This window comes from Miniopterus schreibersii (genome assembly GCF_964146895.1).
Source record: "Miniopterus schreibersii genome assembly, chromosome: 8".
NCBI classification, from domain to species: Eukaryota; Metazoa; Chordata; class Mammalia; order Chiroptera; family Miniopteridae; genus Miniopterus; species Miniopterus schreibersii.
This window is the reverse complement of record NC_138109.1, coordinates 1,736,370-1,757,342: the sequence shown is the minus strand read 5'-3', so window position 1 is coordinate 1,757,342 and position 20,973 is coordinate 1,736,370. Positions and strand designations below refer to the sequence as shown.

The window sequence follows — 20,973 nt, the reverse complement described above, 5'->3', positions numbered from 1 at the left end:
GGAAGAGATAGAAGCATTGATGTTGATCGGCTGCCTCTTGCACGCCCCCTACTGGGGATCAAGCCCACAACCCGGGCATGTGCCCTGATGGGGATTCAAACCCGGGTCCTCCTGGTTCATAGGTTGATGCTCCACCAATGAGCCACATGAGCCAGGCCATAGACCCTTTTTTAAAGGGTTTTTTAAATTATACAACTTCAAAATTTTGTCAGTTGTCTTCATTCACTTTAAATAGTTTTGGAGGGTTTTTAAATGAAGGGTTTCTCCATTGTGGGTTGCTAAGAGCCCTGTGTCTGGCGGGGCCCCCACAGCTGTGTGCCCTGCACTTCAGCTCCATGGGTTTCTCCACTGTCTGCGCAGCGCTTGCCTGACGCGAGGCGGGAGAGGGCCTGAGTCACAAGCTGCTTGGTTTCCCCATTTCCCAGCTGCCCTCCTCCCCCGACACACCGCTCTTACCACCTTCATTTTGTGAAAACTCAGTGTCAGGAAGTGCCCGGCAAGGTGGCCCCAGAACAGGGTCCATCCACCCTGCCCTGAGTCACCTGCCCCCTTTCTCAACATACAGTAGATCCGCCTTGTCCGGGGTTTCAGTTAGCCGCGGTCAACCACGGAATGAACATATTTAATGGAAAATTCCAAAAACAAACATCTCACACTTTAAATTGCCTGCTGTTCTGAGTTGCGTCATGAAATTCGAGCTGTCCCTCGGGATGTGAATCACCCCTCTGTCCAGCATCCCCACGCAGTAGATGCTCCCTGCCCGCCCATCACTTAGCAACCACCTCGGGGACCAGATCTCAGTGTCTCGGCGCTTGGGCTCTTGTCACCCTGGTTCTCAGCAGTGGCCCCAACGTGCAGGGGCGGTGCTGCCGGCCGCTCGGATGTGCCCGAGAGAAGCTGTAAGTGCTCCTGCAGGTGAGCAGGAGAAAGGTCTCGACTTCAGGAAAGAACCTCCTGTGCTGAGGCTGCTCAGATCTGCAGTTAGAACGAGCCCCCCCCCCCCCCGGGAGCCTGTGGAGAAGAGGAACCCGAGCCAGTCCGCTGCCTCCCCTGGGACAGCAGGTTCCGGCTGCAGGACGTGGCCGGTGCTCAGGACGGAGGAGGCGTTAGATCTGTGGGTGGAGAACAAATGAAAAGCGGATTCCGACTGACAGCAACTGTTTCCCAGAAGGCACAGACCCTCTGCGAGGCCCTCGGCAGGGACCCCGAGACACTGCCCTGAGACTTCGTCACAGTAGACGTTAGCACTGCTCTACCGTATTACTAGTTACTGTTAATCTCTTACTGGGCCAGCCTGATTCGTAGGTGCAGGAGAAACAGTGTCTACAGGGTCTGGTACGATCTGTGTGATGCCTGGAGCTTATTACCCAGCAGGGAGCCAAGCAGGGACTGTGGGTGGGGAGGAGGCCTCCCCATCCCGTCAGCTTAGGGATAGGCTGGGCCACTGGGTGGGTGACGGTGCCACTGCTGAGGTGGGAAGAGCTGGGGCAGGGTGTGGGGGTTGGGTCATGGTCACATAACGCCTTTCAGTGTCTGTGTGGAAATGGCAAGTCGCCGGCTCAATTATAGGATGGGACTCGGGGCTGTTCCTTGATAAGCAGGGTTTTAAAGCCTTGCGGCTGACAGGACCCCCATGGTGGTTGCAGAGAGAGGGGAGACAGGGACCCAGTCCAGGCACAGTCCAGGGCACAGGCAAGGGGCCCTGTGGTGGGAGGGGCCAGGAGGGCTGGCCATGTGGGCTCCGTCATGTGGGCTGAACCACGTCACACTTGTCATCCTGGAGGTCAGTGGGGGCCTCCCTGGACATGGCCTGTGGGAGTGGGGGGCAGAAGCCACCTTGCAGGGCCCGGGATGGGGGTGTGAGGAGCTGCCCTGGGGTCTGCACACCGCTCCCACGTGACGCTGCCCAAGGAAGGCGGCTCAGAAGGGTGGGAGCCAGAGGGGGACACGGGGTCACAGGAGGGCTTTCCTGAGCTGGGGGTTAATAGAGTGTGTGTGTCCTGATGGGAAGGATCTGGGGGAGAGGCCGGCAGGTCTGACGTGGGGGCCCCTGGCTCTGGTGCAGTTCAGCAGGGGGAGTTAGGAGCAGGGCTGCCAGCAGGTGGGAGAAGCGGACAGAGGCCTGGCCTGATTGCTCGGGTTGGTGGAGGGTGGCTGCTGGGAGAAGAGGTGGGAGTGCGAGGAACAGGCCAATGTGGCCAGTGGGCAGAGCACCACGGGCAGTGACTGCGGTGACGGCCTCTCCTGACTGTGCTGTCCTGCGGTGTGTCCCCTGCTCCAGGTGCCCTCGATGTCTGCTGTGGTGTGCACCCAGTGCCCGCCAGCTCCGCAGACACGGTAGCCACCGTCCTCGGCTCTGTGCTGTGTGGCCTCGGTCACCGTCACATCTTGTGACGCCTGGGCTGGCGCTGTGGCTCTGCCGCTTCCCAGTTGGGGCTTTAATGGGCCGCGTCGCTTCACAGAAAGCTAGAGGCTCCAGTGTGGACGGTGCAGGGTTGCCTCCAGACCGCTGAGCACGCGGTGGGTGCGCATTGAACACGATGGGTGCTGCTGACTCATCACAGGCCCCTGTGAGCCCAGGCTTCTGAAGGGTGTGGGCTCCTGTGGGAAGTCCCTGGGCGCCGCCTTCCTACCCCCACACCTTCTTAGAGGAGTGTGTTTATCGTGTGATAAATGTCAGGTTTCATGTCAAACCCAACGTGCTGGTCATTGGGTGGCAGGCAGGCAGATCCAGCCCTGACTGAGCTGCAGCCCCACCGTGAGGAGGTGGAGAGGGCAGGAGGGGTGTCCTAGCCCCTCATGTCCCGTCACTGCGGACTGGGTGCTTTGTGGGGGCTGAGGGCATGTGTCTCAGGAAAGAGCGGTGCCCGGTCACGTTCGCTTTCAGGTTCTGCCAGTTCCCACAGGAGATCGTCGTGCAGATGGTGGAGCGATGCCGCGTGAGGAAGCTGCAGCTGCTGGCCCACCAGTACCTGATCCCCAGCAAGGTGGAGTTTTACGTCAGCGAGAGCCTGCCCGAGTACTTCACGCCCTGCCAGGCCGAGCGCTTTCGCAGACTCGGGTAAGGGGCAGGTGAAGTGTGAGGGCAACTGGACCTGAGAGCCAGCAGCTCCCCTGAGGGCCCCGCCCCTGGGTTCCAGGTCCCACCCTCGGACCTGGGTGGAGATGGCACAACTCTTTCCCCTGCCCCGTGTTAGCAAGCAGTGTTGTCATCCCTGCCAGTGGTTCAACCCGACCGCTCAGGTGCAGGACTCGCCTTGAGAATTCCGGTTAGAGTTCAGCATCCAGGCTTCCTCCCGGGGGTCTCCTCCTAGACCTCACTCTCCTTAAACCCTGCGCTGAGTGGGAACAGGGCACTTTCCTGACCAGCACGAGTCTGCTGTGTTCTCTCTCAGCTATGTTTCCCTCTGCGACAACGAGAAGACAGGCTGCAAGGCCCGCGAGCTGAAGTCGGTGTATGTGGACGCAGTGGGGCAGTTTCTGAAGCTGATTTTTCACCAGAACCACCCCAACAAATACAACGTCTACAATCAGGTGAGGCCCGTGCCTCCAGTGGCTGGCTTCCCGCTCTTTGTAGGGGCCCCGAGACGGGCTGTAGGCTCGGTCTGCAGCAGGCCCACCGCGAACTGGAGGGCAGCTCCTCCCCACGTGTGTCACCAGGAACATCGGGTGGGACCCTCGTTCGGTTACAGAGATTCTCAAGGAGTGAGGTGGGGAGGGGGCTCCCCCCCCTCAGGGGAGAACCTTGGATGGACGGAGCTGGAAACCTAGGTTTTCATTTCCTTGTCTGATTTACCATGATTAGTATGGGTGTGGTCCCTACTCTGCCTGGAGCAGATGGTTCCCCGAGAGGCTGTGAAAAGCGGGAGGTTCTTAGCTGCTACCGTTTTCATGTCCTTGCACATTAAAATGGCCACTTGGTTCAGTGTTAGAATATCAACTTATATAACTTAAAATAGCCGTTATTAATAATTGTACACATTGGCACGTTTTATGGCTAATGCGCTTCCACGTGCGTCATCCCATTGATGACAGTCGTTACAAAGGGGTTACGTTATTGCAAACCTTTTATACTCAATTGCTGTTGATTCACCTCCCAGGTCGCTCTGGTTGCGATAAACATCATTGGAGACCCTGTGGACTTCGGTGATGAAAGCAACATTGTAAGTCTGGGAAGTTTTATTTCTTTATGTATTTTTTATTTTTATTTTTGAGAGAGAGAGGAAGGGATAGGGAGAGAGAGAGAGAAACATCAATGATGAGAATCATTGATCGGCTGCCTCCTGCACCCCCCTGCTGGGGGTCTACCCACAACTCAGGCACGTGCCCTGACCGGGAATCAAACGGGCAACCTCTCAGTGCATGGGGTCTATGCTCAACCACTGAGCCACAGCGGCCGGACGGGAAGTTTCATTTCTAAAGAAGAGAATTTATTTCTAACAGGAGGGAAGCATTTATTTTTGTCACAAAAGGTATCATAAAATATGGATAGAATTGACTGACAAATAATTGTTAAACTTACTTTGACCCCAGAACTGTAGCCGTCCTCCGAGAGACTGGCTCATTGGTGCTTGCTGACACCTTTAAGTCAGATCCCCCGCAGTTAGGTTCTGTGCTATTTCCCTTTCTCCTCTGAGATGCTAACAGAACTTCTTGCTCCCAAGACCTCTAGGGAGAAGCTGATTGACCATTACCTGGGGCACCACACGGAGGACCCAGCCCTGGAAGGAACCTGCACTGGGTAAGGGCCCCTCCCGCAGGCAGTGAGCTTCCGGGACTCCCCTTAGGATCCCTGAGGTGCGAGGCGCCTCCAGGGGGCACCCACCCGAGGTCCTCCGAACGCAGTGCAGAGCTCTCTCTACAACCTCATCTCTTGTTCGTGCAGGTATTACTAGCAGGTTTCTAAAGTGCGTTTGAAAAAAAGATCCACCAGCCATCTATCTGTTGGTATTTTATTGGCACAGGCAGATTCACAGGTAAAAAGTAAAGGCATTCACGTATGTCTGCTTTAAAACCTTATTTTTTAAGGAAGTGAGAAGTACATGTCACAAAAGTTGTTTTTTCCTCACAATAGTGACTTGACTTAGTTGCTACATCAGTTTTCAGAATTACAGTCGCTCCCCACGTTCTTCACATTAACAGCTGTAGGTGCGTCTTTGCTTTGCTGCCTCATTTTAGATGTAGGACTCGCGGTAGGTCAGAGGCAGGGACACTGCTCCCAGGCACCCTCAGCCCCTGCCGGCTGCTTACTGCAGCCAGGGGACCCCTGCACAGGGGCCGGTCGACAGAGAAGGGACTCAAGACCACACCCAGCGCCTCCTCTGACAGCAGCCTCCCGGCCAGGAAAAGAGCAGACCCTTGGATTTTAGCAGAAGGCGGGACTGTGCACAGCTTCTGGTCAGATTCCACTTCCGCTGACACAGAGCCAGAGCTGTGACACAAAGTAACTAGTCCTCAGGCCGCCCCTCCTCTCTGCAAAGAGTCCCAGCTGTGACACAAAGTAACTACTAGTCCTCAGGCCGCCCCTCCTCTCTGCAAAGAGTCCCAGCTGTGACACAAAGTAACTAGTCCTCAGGCCGCCCCTCCTGTTTGCACAGAACATGGAGCCTGCGGTCCCCAGAGCCACGGCTTTCGTCGAGTGAATTCATTATTATACAGATTTACCAACCAATTTTTTATGACAAATTAAACCTTACCTATATGTAAAGATACCCAAGTCAAAGTAGACAGTGGCGTATTTCCTGCTGCTGACAGAGCAGACAGGGAGACATTGACACCTGCCCTCTGTTAGTTTTGCTGTGTTAGACGCAAATGTTATACCCAGAAGGAAGCTGCCACCTGCTGTGGAAACTGAAAGAAGGAACAGAAGTGAAATGGGCTCTGTTAGTCAGAAATCGGCTGTTTCACTAACCAAAGAGGCCATGTGTTTCTAGATGGATTTTCTTTTTTTTCTTTTTTAAATATATCTTTATTGATTTTAGAGAGAGGAAAAGAGAGGGAGAGAGAGAGAGAGAAACATCCATGATGAGAGAGTCATTGATCGGCTGCCTCCTGCACGCCCCCAACTGGAGATCAAGCCCGCAACGCGGGCATGTGCCCTGACCGGGAATCGAACCCCGATCGCCTGGATCCTAGGTCGACACTCAACCACTCAGCCATGCTCAGCTGGGCTGGATGGATTTTCTGATCTCCTACAGGGCTTGAGGGTTGACGACAGTATTTGACACTGAGGTAAAATCCAGAAGAAGCAACTGTTTCTCTTTAATGTCCACCAGTCGCTGAGGTGCTGGCGTGAATCGGATGCCTGGCTGTCCAGGCCCACCAGGTACCCTGCTCAGCGGTGGGGCCTGGTCAGCACTGTTCTGGGTTTGGTTTTCTGCCTCCTCCAGACGATTCCCACGTGCTGTCCTGTCCCCTTGCCTGGAGCAGAGCCTGGCAGTCTGACCCGGGAAGAGCTGTGATGGCCAAGGCTCCGCTGCCCCAGCGGGCAGTTGGATACAGGCCAGAGCGTAAGGCGTGCAGTCAAGGTGCCCCACTGTGCAGCTGTGCTACCTGAAACCGCACTGACTCCGGAGGGGAGAACCTCCAGGGATGGGGGGACACACTCTCCCAACCATCTGTGTCTCAGCACTGAGCCCCCAAGGCTCCTCCACACACACCCCCGTCTCCCATAGATGGAAATTGGCTTTAAAATGCTCGTTTCTTTCCTATAGGAAATCTGACTACATTTCCCCACTGGATGACTTAGCTTTTGATATGTACCAAGACCCAGAAGTTGCACAGATTATTCGCAAATTAGATGAGAGAAAGCGCGAAGCCGTCCAGCAGGAGCGCTATGACCACGCCAAGAAGCTGAAACAAGCAATCGCAGACTTGCAGAAGGTACTGCCCTGGGGAGATGGGTCCTCTGCGCCCGCGCGGGGTTCGCATTACATATACACCCCTAGCACGTAAGGGGGTCACTGATGCTGCAGAAGTGGGTGTGGGTTCAACAATTGGGCAAAATAGGGTGGGGGCCAGGCAGGCGCCTGGATAAACCTGTAATGAACCCGGGTGTCCCTCTCTGGACGTCATCCCAGGTGCCGGGTAGGAACACATCACTGACGAGTCAGACATCGCCACGAGCTCGGGGTTTCTTAGGCACCACTACAGCCGCGAGCAGCAGGAGCTTTGCAGGGCGCGTGGTCCACACCTTCCACTGCTCCACAGACCGCTTGTCCCCACAGGACACGTAGGCGGCCAGCACCTCTGCCGGGAGCATGACTCAGCTGTCAGCTGGGGCGGGTGGAGCGTGTTAGCGACAGCGGGCTGTGTGCTGCAGGTTGGGGAGCGGCTGGGGCGCTACGAGGTGGAGAAGCGCTGTGCCGTGGAGAAGGAGGACTACGACCTGGCCAAGCACAGGAAGCGGCAGATGGAGCAGTACCGCGCCCGGGTGTACGCGCAGCTGGAGCTGCACAGCCTCCTGGACGCCGACCTGGTAGGCCTGGGGCTGGGCGAGGTCCGGGTGCCTGAGAGGGTCCATAGCGCTGTCCCTGCAGCTGGCACCTGTTCTGTAAAACCCAACGGGCCAGCCTGCTCAGGAGACGCCGCTCGCCTGTGCCTGCCGCCGGTGGCTCTGGCTTCCGTCTCCTGCAGGGCTCACAGCGGAGCAGGAGGGAGGGGGCGGGGCAGGCATCCTGCTCACTGGTGTTTCCTCGTTAGTGAGCACGAGCTGCTGACAGCCCTGCCCCGTGCCCCTGGCGGAGCTGTGTGGAGTGGCACTGGGCCTTACGTGTCCCTTTCTCCCCAGGTGCGAAGGCCTTTTGATCTGCCGCTCCAGCCCCTCACTCATTCGGGCAGCCCTCGCCACCAACTGCCAGCGCTGCCACCGCCACAAGAGGAAAGGGTGACAGAAAACCAGTGTGCAGACCCCTGCCTTCAGGAAAAGCCCCCGTCACAGCCCCTGGACATGTCCCCTCCGCACGGCACTGCCGACCAGCTGCTGCCCCCCACACACCCTCGTCTCAAGACCCATGTAGGTAACTCAGTTCCCAGGGTGTGCGGTTTAGTCAGCAGGCCAGCAGGGCCCGCGTGGTGCTGGGTGCTGTCCCAGTGCAGGGGTTGTTAGGGTGCAAAGCAGCCAGCCCTCCCCCCGTGCCGCCTTCGGGAGAGGAGGCAAACGCTGCAGCCGGGGCGGGATGGGGTGAGCGACCAGCTCGCAGCCACACCTCCTCGGGCCTGCTGCCGTCAGCTACTCTGGGCCTCACGGCTGCTGGCTGAGCCTCCGCCGTCCCCTGGTAAAACCTACAGACCTCTGCTCCGGGGCTATCTGCAGGAATAAATGAAGCAGTTTTGTAAGGTGTCTGGCATGAACTAAACACTACACGTCAGTGCAGTTACCATACCTGGGGGGACTGTGTTGTCAGTAACGGGAAACCTGCTTCAGACGCAGGTCACTGGCCTTTGTAACGAGGAGCTTGGGGTCACCGGGGTTGGATTCAGTAGATCCAGGAGCATCAGAAGCTCATTCCTATCTCCCCACTGTCTTTCTCTCACGTGGCCCCAGCTTCACTCTGTACATGGTACCATCTAGGGGAGAGCACATCCCCTTATCAAAAATCCCAAATTCACCTGGTTACGTTAGCCTTGGTCACATGACGACGCCAGAGGGAAACGTCCCTATTGGCTGGTTAGGACCTCCCTCCTGGAGCTTCTGGGGAGGAAGGGGGGTGCCAGGTGGCCATGGGAGGTGTCCGCCGCAGCCAGAGGCCTGGGCACGCCAGAGGACCTCAGTGCACAACAGTGTCCCCGTCACCCCCACCGGTACCATCTTGTCACAGCATAATTGTTTGAGTTACATTTAATACTCCAACTTAAAAGTGCTCTAGTTTCTCCGTTCTTAGTGTCTCAGCGTGTTTTATTTTACGACTAGGAGCAGATGGTAGACTAGGAGAACCTTCCTCTTGCCTGTGCGCCCAGAGCTTTCACGTGTGAGGAATAATGTTACATATTCCTGTCTGCTCGGGGCCACCGTGACGCCTGCCTTGGAAAATGACTCGGGGCCACTCTTTTCTGTCTTCACTTCCTTACCTGAAAGTCTGCTTCATATTTACCTGTCTGTGCGTCTGTCTCTCCGTGAGAATGCAGCCCGGGAGGGCGGGCCCTCCTGCCCATTGCTCCGCGGGGGCACCCGACCAGGCCTGGGTCGGGGCTCTGGAGAGACGGCGCCCCTGTGGAGAGGCTGGTTGGAGGAGTGGGAGGCTGCTGGGTGAGGCACATGGTTAAAGTCGGGCTTGATACTTTTTTCTGAGCCGTAAACTGAGAAAGTACAACCTGCGTGTTTACTGAGCCGGGACGGCTGGTGGTGAACCGGGGAGGAGGCAGTGTCTGCACCGCCGCTTGTCGGGGCTGCGGCGAGTTCGGGAAGGAGCAGAAGCCCCGATTGTACTGTCAGCTGCATCTGCTGTTGTATAAATTGTTCTAATCTGATGGTACTGGTATTGAGCACAATCCCCTGTTCGGACCCAGGGTGGCCAGAGCAGTGAGCCTGCGGTAGATGGATGTTGGGGTGGGGGATCCCCACGGGAGCCTGCAGCCCGCTTCCTCTCCTGCAGCTCGAGTCCCTGCCCTATGACGAGCGGCCTCTTCCCACCATCCACAAGCAGCCCGGGCCGACCGCTGTGGAGCCAGAAAAGAGCGACACGGACGTCAGCGAGGCTCCCAGAGCAGGCGCTGCAGGCGAGCCGGAGCCCTTGGCGGAGAAGGCCCTGCGGGAAGCCGGCTCTGTCATCGAAGTGCTGGGGGAAACCCTGGTAAGAGGGAAACACCAGACACACGTGTGCGTGTGCCCTTGATGTGGCTCCACCTCCTGGTGACCCCATGAATGACGCCCACAGTGTCCTGTCCTCCGCAGCCCTGCTCGGCTCATGCAGACTCCTGCCTGAGGCTTTTTAAAAAATCTTTGCCCAAGGATATGTTTTTATTGATTTTAGAGAGAGAGGAAGGGGGAGAGAGAAACATCAATTGGCTGCCTCCAGGACGCGCCCTGACCAGGGATCAAACCCACCACCTTTGGGTGCAGGGGACTGCGCTCCAGCCGCCCGAGCCACCCAGCCAGGGCCAGCCTGTGGATTTTCGTGGCCTCCGCCCAGCTCACGTTTGGTCTCCCTCGTTTCCTGCTGTTCCATTTCCCACCTTCTCGTGATGCGTCCGAGCAGGGCGGCCTCAGCTTTGTCGTTTCGCCTCCGGCGAGGTTTCCGCTTCATTTGCTCGAGGACCCGCTTGTTCATCTTGGGTCCAGCGTCCCCTCCGTGGAGCCCTCCTCCAGCACCATGTTTCAGATGAACCCTGTTTTCCCAGCAGCCTCCTCTCTGCCCAGCTCCTGCGCCCTCGCAGGAACTGGGGTGTGAGGCTATGGTCTCTGATGACGCATCTGTGCCCTCGGCGAGCTGTCCGAGGCCGTGTGAGGATGTCGGCTTCCCTTTGTCCTCGTGCTCAACTGGAAAGTCTTGTGCTAATGACTGTATGAAAACAGAAACAGAAGCCGGGGTTCCAGATTTCACGAGTGCTCATTTAATACCTTTCCTTCCTGGTGCTGGTGTTCACAGAGCTGGCAGAGCCCCTCCCCCAGAGAGACGGTGAACAGGACCAAGGCCAGCCTCTCCTCAGCACAGGAGCCCGGTGCAGGGTCCCCTGTTCCCATGACAGTCGCTCTTAACCGTCTCCACAGCTAAACACAGGCTTAAATTTTCCACAAAGAAAAATGACTTCTCTAAATACAAGTACTTACTCTGTAGAGGTCCTGGGATAAGAAAGACTTTTCCATTTGGGACAAAGGCTCCGGTGGTGCGTGCTGGGGGAGGTGTGATGCCACTGTCACGGAGTAAGCAGGACTCTGGTCTGCAGGTGGCTGGGGCCTATTCCAAGACCTGGTCGTACCGGGAAGACGCCCTGCTCACCCTGTACCAACAGCTGATGGAGACGCCTGTCGGGACCCCAAAGGAGGACCTGAAGAGTGTGCTGAGAGCGTCTGTCTTTCTCATCAGAAGATCCATCCGAGACATCGTGACCCCAGTGAGTCCCCTCCACCCCCAGTACCCAGTGCCTGCAGTGAGAGGCCGTGACACACCTGGGGGTGGAGTAGCCGGGGCGGTCCCTGGCCACAGGAATCATCAGCTCCCACAGCAGAGTCCCCAGCAGTTAGGGTTCTAGAGGTGCCATCGGTGAAGAGACCGTGTCTGTCCTTGCTAGTCGTTTTTTTGGTGGTGGTGGTGGTGGTGATGGTGGTGAATCCTCACCCAAGAATATTTTCCATTGACTTTTTAGAGAGAGGGAGGGAGGGAGGGAGGGAGGGAGGGAGGGAGGGAGGGAGGGAGGGAGGGAGGGAGGGAGGGAGAGAAATCCATGTGAGAGACACATCAATCGGTTGCCTCCCGCACGCACCCGGACCAGAGCCAAGGATTGAACCTGCAACCCAGATACCTGTCCTTGATCGGGAATCAGACTCGTGACCCTTCAGTGTGCAGGTTGGCGCTCTAACCACTGAGCAACACTGGCCAGGGCATCCCCTGTTCCATGCTTCTCAAAGCAGGTGATCACAGAGGCCTGGTCACCAGGTCACGGACATCCACTCAGGATTTTGTTTATGGAACCTGAGGCTTCGGAGCTGCTGTTGAATTTGCTGACTCCATACGGCCTCCCGATGAGCCCCCCTCCCCCCAGTTGCATGGCCTCCTGCACTCACACTGGGGCCTCCCCAGCTGAGCGGGGCTCTGTGATATGTGGCTCCGGGGCGTGTCGCATGCCCGTGGTACCCTGCAGTGAGAGTGCGTGTCTCCCACGCGGGGACCTGTGTTTAGGCAGCTGTTGTCAGTTTGCCATTTTCGGCCCTGCAAGCGGCATGCAGTTTCAGTGTGATCATTTTTATCACTGATAGCAAATTTCACGTTCGCTGTTAGCCGGATTAATTCGGGTGGCTCATCTGTTCTCACACGTCTTTCCTAGGTCTTCCAGGCCTCTCTGAAGCTGTTGAAAATGATAATCACACAGTTTGTGCCTAAGCATAGGCTTAGCAAGCTGGAGACGGCTCACTGTGTGGAGAGAACTCTCCCCGCTCTGCTCGCGAGAACAGGAGACTCCTCTGCTCGTCTGCGGGCGGCAGCTTCAAACTTCATCCAGGTACGTGCGGCAGGTTCCTGCTGTCCGGCGGCTCTGGCCCTGCCGGCGCCTGGCTCGCTCAGGCGGGGGGCCTGAGTCTGCTCCCATCCCTGCCCAGCCTCAGGGGTCACTCCTGACTCTCCTGGGGCTCTGAAAAGTGCGTTTTGTCTCAGACAGGAACTTTGATGAAAAAGTAGTGGTTTTCTTTTGTTCCTCTAATTCAATATATGCTGTTTTTAAAATAGATAAAAATATGTGAAAAGCTAAATCAGTAGAACATTCAAGGTAAAACAGTGGCCAGTGTGTTACTGTCTCGATGTATTTTCCCTTCCAACCAGCGAGTGTCCTCCAGGCCGGTGCTGACGTGCCGAGCCGGCAGTGAGCTGGGACTGCAACGGCTGGGGCCCACGGGGGGGCACATTTAATTAGCCGATGCCTCAGTTTGCCTAGGAGTTTGGAAGAGAAGGCCCACGTTTGGGCTTCAGAAAATCTGTGCCTGCCTTAAAATGTTACCCACAGTTTTGTGAGCCTGCATGTCTGCCTTGGACAGGAATCCAAACTGTCATAGTTTCTCAGAGGGATCCCATCTCCACTCTAAAGAGTCGTGGAGCTCAGGTCACTTAGTGAACTTGAACTTTCAGTTAAAATGAACAGGTGATACTAACAAGAAGGTAAAAACCAGTCACTCTCAAGGCGCACAGTACACTCCTTATTAACGCAGCAGAACTGGGCGGACGTCGCCTTTCAGACGACGTGTTGACGTGAGAACGCGCCCACTCATGTGTGACCCGCTTATCTTCTGGGTGGCTGGCGGTCATCACCGCATCGGACCGTGGGGTTAGGTTCCGCTCTGCCCTGCGGCCGGCCTCGAGTTCCCACGTCGGCAGCACCTGCTTGGCACTTAGGAGCCTGCTGCTGGTACCTCCGTGTCCGCAGAGTCGCTCACAGGCCTAGGTGCGGACTGAGCTGTGCGGACAACGGGGGTGCTTCAGGTGCTGTGACCTGCGGACCCATCGGGCACAGGTTTCTTTCTGAATTGCAGTTTACACGCCCGGTGTCGCGGGAGGGGGCTGTAAGGGGCGTTTCAGAGGCGAGATCTCCAGCGTAACGAAGGCCCGCGGAGCCGACACTGAGAGAATGATGCCGTTACTGTGCACAGTGCGGCCTGTGTAGACACAGCACGCAGTGCGCGGATGTCTCTGCACAGTTGCATTTTGCTGAGTCATTACATACGGTCATCTGCACACGCAGGGTGGTCGGGGCCATGGATGGGCCCCCGAGACTGATCAGCCCTTACCCGACACCTGACATTCGGCATTTTGACTCGCGTTCTGCTTCCGGATAACTCAGTGGTGGTTTATCTCCGGAGCCTCCACTGTAGAGTTTGCTTCTACAGGGAGCTGCGTGTGCGGCGCTTACTTCTCCCATCTTCACCCTCAGCAGGCCCGCGCCGGAGCGCCGTGCCTGGTTGCCCCTGGGCTGGCGTTTAATACACGCTGAAGTGATGCACAAAGCAAGGCTAATTTCTTTCAGGACTTTAGAAATTAGAAAACCTTTCTCTTGAGGTTGGGAAATCCTGGGGCAGAAAGCCGGGGTCTTCGAGCAGTTTTCTCCAAGGCCGTCCTTAGCCTCCAGGTGTGCGGGGCTGTATTGCCTCCCCTCCAGGTTTTTGTTTTACCTGTTGTCTTTTTTTTTTTTTTTAACCCTCACCGGAGGATATTTTCTTCATTGCTTTTCAGAGAGAGGAAGGGGCGGGGGGGGGGGACAGACAGACAGACATCCATTGGTTGCCTCCTGCATGTGCCCCAACCCGGGCCAGGGATGAAGCCTGCCCCTTGGCCAGAATCGAACCCAGGATCCTTCAGTCCGCAGGCTGGCTCTCACCACTGAGCCACACTGGCAGAGGCTGCTGTGTCCCAGATAGAAGTGTGAGCTTATGGATCAGTCATTTCACTCCCATTGTTGCTGCCATGTTTCGCTGCCGATTCTTTCCTTCAGTGTTTGCTTTGAGGATCCTAGTAAACTGTGCTAATTGCCTCTGGCATCTCCCAGGACAAGTGAATAAATCGTGTTGGTTCTTACAGGAGATGGCCCTGTGTAAGGAGGTGAAGTCTCTCCAGGTGATCCCGTCTCACTTGGTGCAGCCACTGAAGGCCAGTGCTTCTGCGCACCTGGCCATGAGTCAGATGGACCTGCTGGCCCGGCTGCTGAAAGACCTGGGCACCGACGGCACGGGCTTCACCGTGGATAACGTGATGAAGGTGAGCACCCCTGTTCCACGCACCACTGGGGCCTCAGCACTGGAGAGGGTGCCTGAGGCAGGTGAGCCAGTTTGTTGGGTGAACAAATGAGCAACTTCAGGAAAAGGAGGGTTTCATCTGCCCAACTGGTGCACCCATGTCACCCTGTGTGTGTGGTTCTGAGTGGACAGACCTTTGTCCAAGGTGCTCAGCGAGGTTGGGAAATCCTGGGGCAGAAAGCCTGGGCAGGAGCAGGCCGAGTGTGCAGCGTGCGTGGTGGGCCTGCATGCCGTCAGTCCTCTGCTCCAGACAAGCTGACGAAACCACAGGCACTCTGGGGAGAAGCTGCCAGCCCAGGACCCCCTTCCTCCCGATCTCAGACATGCCAGAGGGCAGCTCGCAGTGTGCGGGCTCCTGGGCAGCCCGACAGACGCCCCTGGGGACAGACACAGGGCTCGGTGCGATGGCCAGTGTTTTATTCCTGAAAGCAGGACTTACAACACTGGTTAATCGGTGGTTGACGCACAGAGTTGCTTCCTCTCTGTATCTGGAGTGGTTTGTAATACTTAATGCTGAGCCTAAGGAAGATCTACCTCAAAGCGGTTGTGAACACAGTAAGCTGGGATTCTGGGGGCGCTTTCCCTTCCGTTTCCAGGCTTCTGTAGTGCCTGTTTCTCCTACGTGTTCAGTTCGCAGTGCGCGCCCTGGAGCACAGGGTGCCCGAGGTCCGGGAGACGGCGGTCCGGGTGATCCTGGACGTGTACAGGGAGCACGGGGCGCTCGCGCTGGAGCACCTGCCTCCTGACGACAGCGCCGCACGCAAAAGCCTGCTCTTCAAAACCATTTTTGAGGGGTTTGCTAAAATAGATGGCCGACCCACAGACGCGGGAATCAGGGTGAGTTGACCTTCACGGCCTCACGGGCTGGTCCTGTGCTGAGGACGTGGTCAGGCATGGGCGTAAACGGATGGTTGTTCAAGGATCCGTATGTACAGGAGACCTGGCGCCGAGACCCTGCCCCTGCCAGACTCGGTTTCCCCGCCTGTAACATGAAGGCATGAGGACAGCTGCCGTCTCAGCTGTCAGGAAACGTTTCTTAAATGAATTTGGAGGCTTACATTTCACTCTCGCACAATTAGCCTCAGTGACTAGCGTAGTGTGTACAAAACATAACTTATGTAATTTGTCTCCCAATTCCTAAGAGTCCTCTAAACAGCTGTTCTAATGGAAAAATAATTCTCACACCAGGCACAGAACAAAGCGGCTACAGAAGAAGCGGAAAAACGAAAGAAAGAAGAAATTAAAGTTTTACAAGGGCAGCTGGCAGCACTGAAGGAAATGCAGGCTCAAGTCCAGGTGGGCCAGGGTCACGGGGGGCCAGGTTCACGTGGGGCCGGGGGCCAGGTGGGTTAGGTCTAGGTGGGCTCACAGTTCACGTGGGGCTGATGTTCACGTGGGGCTGATGTTCACGTGGGGCTGATGTTCACATGGGCCAGGTTCACGTGGGCTGATGTTCACGTGCAGCTTAGGGTCAGGTGGGCCAGGTTCACGTGGACCTGGGGGCTGGGTGGGCTAGGTTCACGTGGGGCTGATGTTCATGTGGGGCTGGGGGTCAGGTGGGCCAGGTTCACGTGGGCTGATGTTCACATGGGCCAGGTTCACATGGGGCTGATGGTCACGTGGGGCTGATGTTCACGTGGGCCAGGTTCACGTGGGCTGATGTTCACGTGGGGCTGATGTTCACGTGGGCTAGGTTCACGTGGGCTGATGTTCACGTGCAGCTGAGGGCCAAGTGCCCAGGGCCAGGTGCACCTGGGGTTCACGTGGGACTAGTGTTCATGAGGGGCCAGGTGGGCCAGGTTCACATGGTTCCACCCCAGTCTTTGGAGCCCTGTGAGGGTGGAGCCCTGTGAGGTGGACTTCATTACAAAGACACGTGGCACTGTTTAGTTTTCATGGCATTATGCAAATGTACCTTTGTTCTTTATTGGTACTTAAGCTCGCTGAGATAAAGGGAAGGAATCCTCCATAGTTCCTTGGACACTCTGCGGGTTGGGAGGGGACTGCTGCAGCAGATGCTGAGAGCAAACTCCTAGGTGTTGGGGGGGGGGGGCGGAGGGATGGTCGGACCAGGTTCACGTGGGGCTGATGTTCACGTGGGGCTGATGTTCACGTGGGGCTGATGTTCACATGGGGCTGATGTTCACGTGGGGCTGATGTTCACATGGGCCAGGTTCACGTGGGCTGATGTTCACATGCAGCTTAGGGTCAGGGTACTCCCCACAGCTCCCAGCCTGTCAGAGGTAGGCGGGAAAAGTGAACTTGAACCTGGAGCCCTGATGTCCATGTGTTAAGGTTCGAGGTTTCGGGCAAACGTTCACCTCGAGAAGTTCTCAGCCTCGAGCCTGCAGGAGATGTGTGCGTCGTGGGGTCAAACTCCTGGCTCTTGGGATTTCAGTCTGTTGTATATGCCACTGATTCTCGTGACTGATATTCCTTAAGGAAAAGAAAATTGCTTTTAAAGAGAAAGGAAGAAGGGGAGTGGGTGGGGGTGCTGGTGAAGGTGTCCACTGTGCCTGGAGCCACCGCCCAGCTGTGCACCCAGAGTCCGGTAGGCGGGCAGGTCACCTGCTAGGTGCCCTGACCTCTTCCTCTTTAGAAAGAGGGAACGGGTTAGAATGAAGAGAAGGAATGAAAATGTGCCTGAGCCTGTGCTGGGTGCCTGTGGCAGAAAGTAACATTTCAGCTAAACGTCAGGGTAACTAGGGAAAGAAAGATGGGGCCCCTCAGGGCTGGGAAGGAGGAAGGCGTCGGGACCAGGTGGGGACAGTGCCTCCCCCACACAGATGTCGGGACATTGGGCTTTCAGCTGTGCTCGGGCTTCCCTGGGAGCCATTGACGCTGTTCCCAAGTCTCCAGATGAAATAAACTTGGGAGACAAAGCAACTCGCGCAGGATCACGACCTGGTTGGTTTAGAAGCTCTGCTGCTGAACCCTGTCCTTGCTCGGCTGGGCAGGCTCCCTGCTGCGGCCTGGCCTTGGGCTCTATGCCGTGTGTCCCCACAGAGGTGCCTGGCGATGGTGCCGGTCGTCACCCACACTCTGTTGGAGGGCCTTCCATGTCTGCTGAGCACCCACTGAGTGCCAGCACTGTTTTGGATGCTGGGGATACCCTTGTGAACAGACAAGCATCCTGCTCTCCTGTGCCTTCACTTCCTCCAGTGGGCGCAGTCTCCCAGATAAGTAAGGGAGAGAGTGTGACCGGGTGGTATGTGCCGAGGAGAAAAGAAAACGGCACACGGGACGGGGAGCATGGCCAGGGGCCTGGAGGGAGAGGGGACAGTGGGGATGCCAGAGCGGCTGGGCACAAGGAGCCGCGTGGACGTGGGAGAGGAGTGGAGAGGGGGACCCAGGAAGCCACGGAGGGTTCTGAGCTAAAGGAAGTCCCTGCACTGCGGCCTGAGTGCCATTCCGGCCTCGGTCAGGAGCAGGAGCCTGGAGCCGCTGTCAGAAGTGGAGGTGGTGGGGAGCGAAGGGCAAAGCCAGGCCCAGGGTTTGCTGATATGTCTAATGGAGGCTTTGTAGGGAGAGGGAGGGGAGGGGAGGGGAGGGAAGCACCCGTCCATCTCCCTGGGTTTTGAGGCCTGTGGGACTGGGTGACAGGACACAGGGACCATGACAGCCCCCTGAGGAGCAGGTGTGGGGAGAGCAGGAGGGCTGGCTGGTGAAATGAGGGTGAAGATGACTTAGAGGCCCCAGTAGAGGCGCTGAGTGAGCAGCGGGGCCAGGCTGAGCCCTGCTCGTGGGGCTCATTGCACAGTCTGGGAGGGAGCTCCTAGGCTAGGCAGAAGCAGAGGGGACAGGCCCGATCCAAAAAGACACAGCCGGGAGGAAGTGAGGTGCGTGGGAGCCAGACGAAGGGCTGAGGAATCGTGTGTCGCTGAGCCCCTGTGAGGGTGGACACTGATGGTGGAGGGGAGGTGGCCTTGGCAAATGGTGGTTTCCCTGGAGTTCGGGACAAGAACCTGGAGGGGAGGGAGACTGCAGCAGACACTTGAGTTTGTTGATGGGGAGGCACCGCATGTTGGTGGGACGGTGCCGCTTGCAGGCAGGTGGCACCGCGTGCTGGCAGGAACTATAGAGCAAAACCTGAGAACGCTTCGAGGATCAAACTGCATGCACTTGTCCTGATCTCTCTGGTTTCATTTTAGGAAAAAGAAAGTGAGGCTGGGAAGGCAGAGAGTCTGGGTACGTAAAATGCACGTCGGAAGCTGTAGAAACCACTGCTGTTCACCCGGCAGGTGTCTCTGCTGCGTTTCAGGCACTTGGGGTGGATTGTAAATACGTCCACTCCATTCACTTGTGCTTTTTAAAATACATTTCGCATGAAATGTTACTAACTTTAAAAAAACGGTCACTAAAACTTTGAAAATATTTTCCACAAAAGTTACTTCAGTTGCTTCCTGTTTAATTTTTCAGACGCTGACGGAAGGAGCGCAGCCCCACCGGGTGCTCCCGAGGTTCCCGAGAACCCCTACCTGGACAAGTGAGTGGAGCGCTCTGCACCCAGCGCGGAGTGGCTAGGGACGGACCTCACCGTGTAAAACGCTGCAGGATAGGTGTCTTCTCCCAGCTCACTAGGGTCCTGTAAAGTAGCCGGCTCTTCTCGGTAATGTGTAAAGCTGGGAAGGTTCCCTCCACACCCATCGCCTGGACTCAGTAAGTTGGGCACTGCCCTGTCTTCACCCCACAGACGGCAGTGGCCTGTGTGAGACGTGCTGGTCCGGGCACAACGTTAGAGCAGCAGCGAGCTTTCTCCTGGGTGGGGCCAGGACAGGCCCACAGGGGTTCCAGGACGTGTCTCTGCCTTGTCTTTGCTGTGACAGGATCCTTCCCGCTCGAGCATCCTGACACTTAGCACTGGAAGGGGTCTTAGGGAAGTTCTGACACCTACTTGGTGGACCCCCTTCAGGGCAGTTTAACAGAGGAGCGACCAGCTGCCCCCCCAAAACCCCTCCGGCTAGGCCCAGCTGCTGCCTCCAGGCCCCTGAGGCCCCCGAGGAGGAAGGAGCCAGAAGCTGACCGGCCCTGTGCCCTCCTGCCTCCCCCTGCCGTTCTTGCAGCCTGTGCATCTTCTGCGGAGAGAGGAGCGCCGCCTTCACGGAGGAGGGCCTGGACCTGCACTACTGGAAGCAGTGCCTCATGCTGACCAGATGTGGCCACTGCAGGCAGGTCAGGCGCCCGGAGCCACGCAGCGCTGGCCCTTCCAGAGTAGAGTTTCAGGGAACGCGGTGGGAAGCCACGGGCTGTCCGTCACGCTGTCACATGCGTAACTGCTTACAGCGGCCGAGCATCGTCCCGGGCACCCAGAGGTCACTGGTTCAATTCCTGGTTGGGACCCATGCCCGGGTTTTGGGGGCGTGGGGCAGGCAGCCAGTCAGTGACTCTCGTCACTGATGTTTCTCTCCCTCTCTCTAAATACATTTTTTTAAAATATCATCCCAGGATAGACACCTGTGTAACCACCACCCAGGCCAAGGTGGCCCTCAAGGTCCAGCCACAGTCTTGGGTTCTGACACTACAATTAGTGCTGCTGCTTTGAGTTCTGTGTCGATAGAATCATACAGTATGTAACGATTCTGTGCCATGTTTTTCTTTACCACAACTTACCCATCCAGTCTCCTGCTTTGGGAACAGGGCATGGAACCTGTGGCTGCACCGGGTTTCCGGGCCATGTGTCCTGCCGATGGCAGACTGGGCCCCCTGGCTGCCCTCTGTGAAGCATGCGCTAGTCTCTCGCCCGTCGGGTTGGTCAGCTGCCAGTCTTTTCTTACTGACTTGTCCCTCTCTACATACCTGGTGTGAGCTCTGTGCGCTGGGCCACCGCCGCCTGGCCTGGCCTCTCCACTGCCGTGTCCCTGGACGAGCAGGAGCTTTCATCTGCTCGCTCTCCGCCTCCGTCTCCCCCATGGTTAACACCTTCTGTGTGCTGTTGAAATCTCCTCCTATCCAATTTTAACCCCTTCTCTGGTGCAGTAGGCTGGTTTTTTTTGGTGTTTTTATTGATTTCAGAGAGGAAGGGAGAGAGAAACGTCAATGATGAGAGTCATTGATCAGCTGCCTCCTACACGCCTCCTGGGGACCAAGCTCGCTACCCGGCAGGTGTCCTGACCGGGAATTGAACTGACAGGTTCATAGGTCAACGCTCAACCACTGAACCACACAAGCCGGGCTCAGTGGACCTTTTTTTGAAGGACTCCAAGGAGGATGCTCTCCCCTGTCCCCTCGGGGCTCTGTCTAGCTTCAACAGACCCCATTGTCTGGGGCTGGCAGTGCCCACTCCTGGACCCAGTGTGCACACCTGGGGCTCCACAGGGGGTACAAGCCCACAGCATGAAGCTCAAGTGCACATGACCCCTCCTGTCAAAGCCATCAGCATGGTGGGCACCCCTGTGACATGCCCTGTGCCCGTTTCTCTGCACAGTCTCAGAAGTGCCGGGAGCCAGGACGTTGCCTCTGAGCTGTCTCCCCTAGCAAACGTCACTGCACTGAGCCGTAGCTCCCCCCACCCCAGCCCTTAGCAGCAGCCTAGATACCGA

At 56.9% G+C, this 20,973-nt stretch overlaps 1 protein-coding gene across 3 annotated transcripts in view; it reads left to right on the top strand.

Moving 5' to 3' along the window:
• Positions 1-20,973, top strand: part of CEP104 (centrosomal protein 104) — a 30,042-nt gene that overhangs the window by 4,094 nt on the left and 4,975 nt on the right. For all 3 annotated transcript variants that reach the window (XM_081143973.1, XM_081143971.1, XM_081143972.1), the window contains exons 3-18: positions 2,888-3,061; positions 3,396-3,534; positions 4,101-4,163; positions 4,665-4,741; positions 6,714-6,882; positions 7,322-7,477; positions 7,790-8,014; positions 9,594-9,791; positions 10,885-11,052; positions 11,983-12,156; positions 14,220-14,396; positions 15,065-15,271; positions 15,623-15,730; positions 18,586-18,622; positions 18,854-18,920; positions 19,498-19,606. In XM_081143973.1, coding sequence (XP_081000099.1) covers positions 2,888-3,061; positions 3,396-3,534; positions 4,101-4,163; positions 4,665-4,741; positions 6,714-6,882; positions 7,322-7,477; positions 7,790-8,014; positions 9,594-9,791; positions 10,885-11,052; positions 11,983-12,156; positions 14,220-14,396; positions 15,065-15,271; positions 15,623-15,730; positions 18,586-18,622; positions 18,854-18,920; positions 19,498-19,606 — 2,248 coding nt within the window. The remainder of the gene's footprint in view (positions 1-2,887; positions 3,062-3,395; positions 3,535-4,100; positions 4,164-4,664; positions 4,742-6,713; positions 6,883-7,321; positions 7,478-7,789; positions 8,015-9,593; positions 9,792-10,884; positions 11,053-11,982; positions 12,157-14,219; positions 14,397-15,064; positions 15,272-15,622; positions 15,731-18,585; positions 18,623-18,853; positions 18,921-19,497; positions 19,607-20,973) is intronic.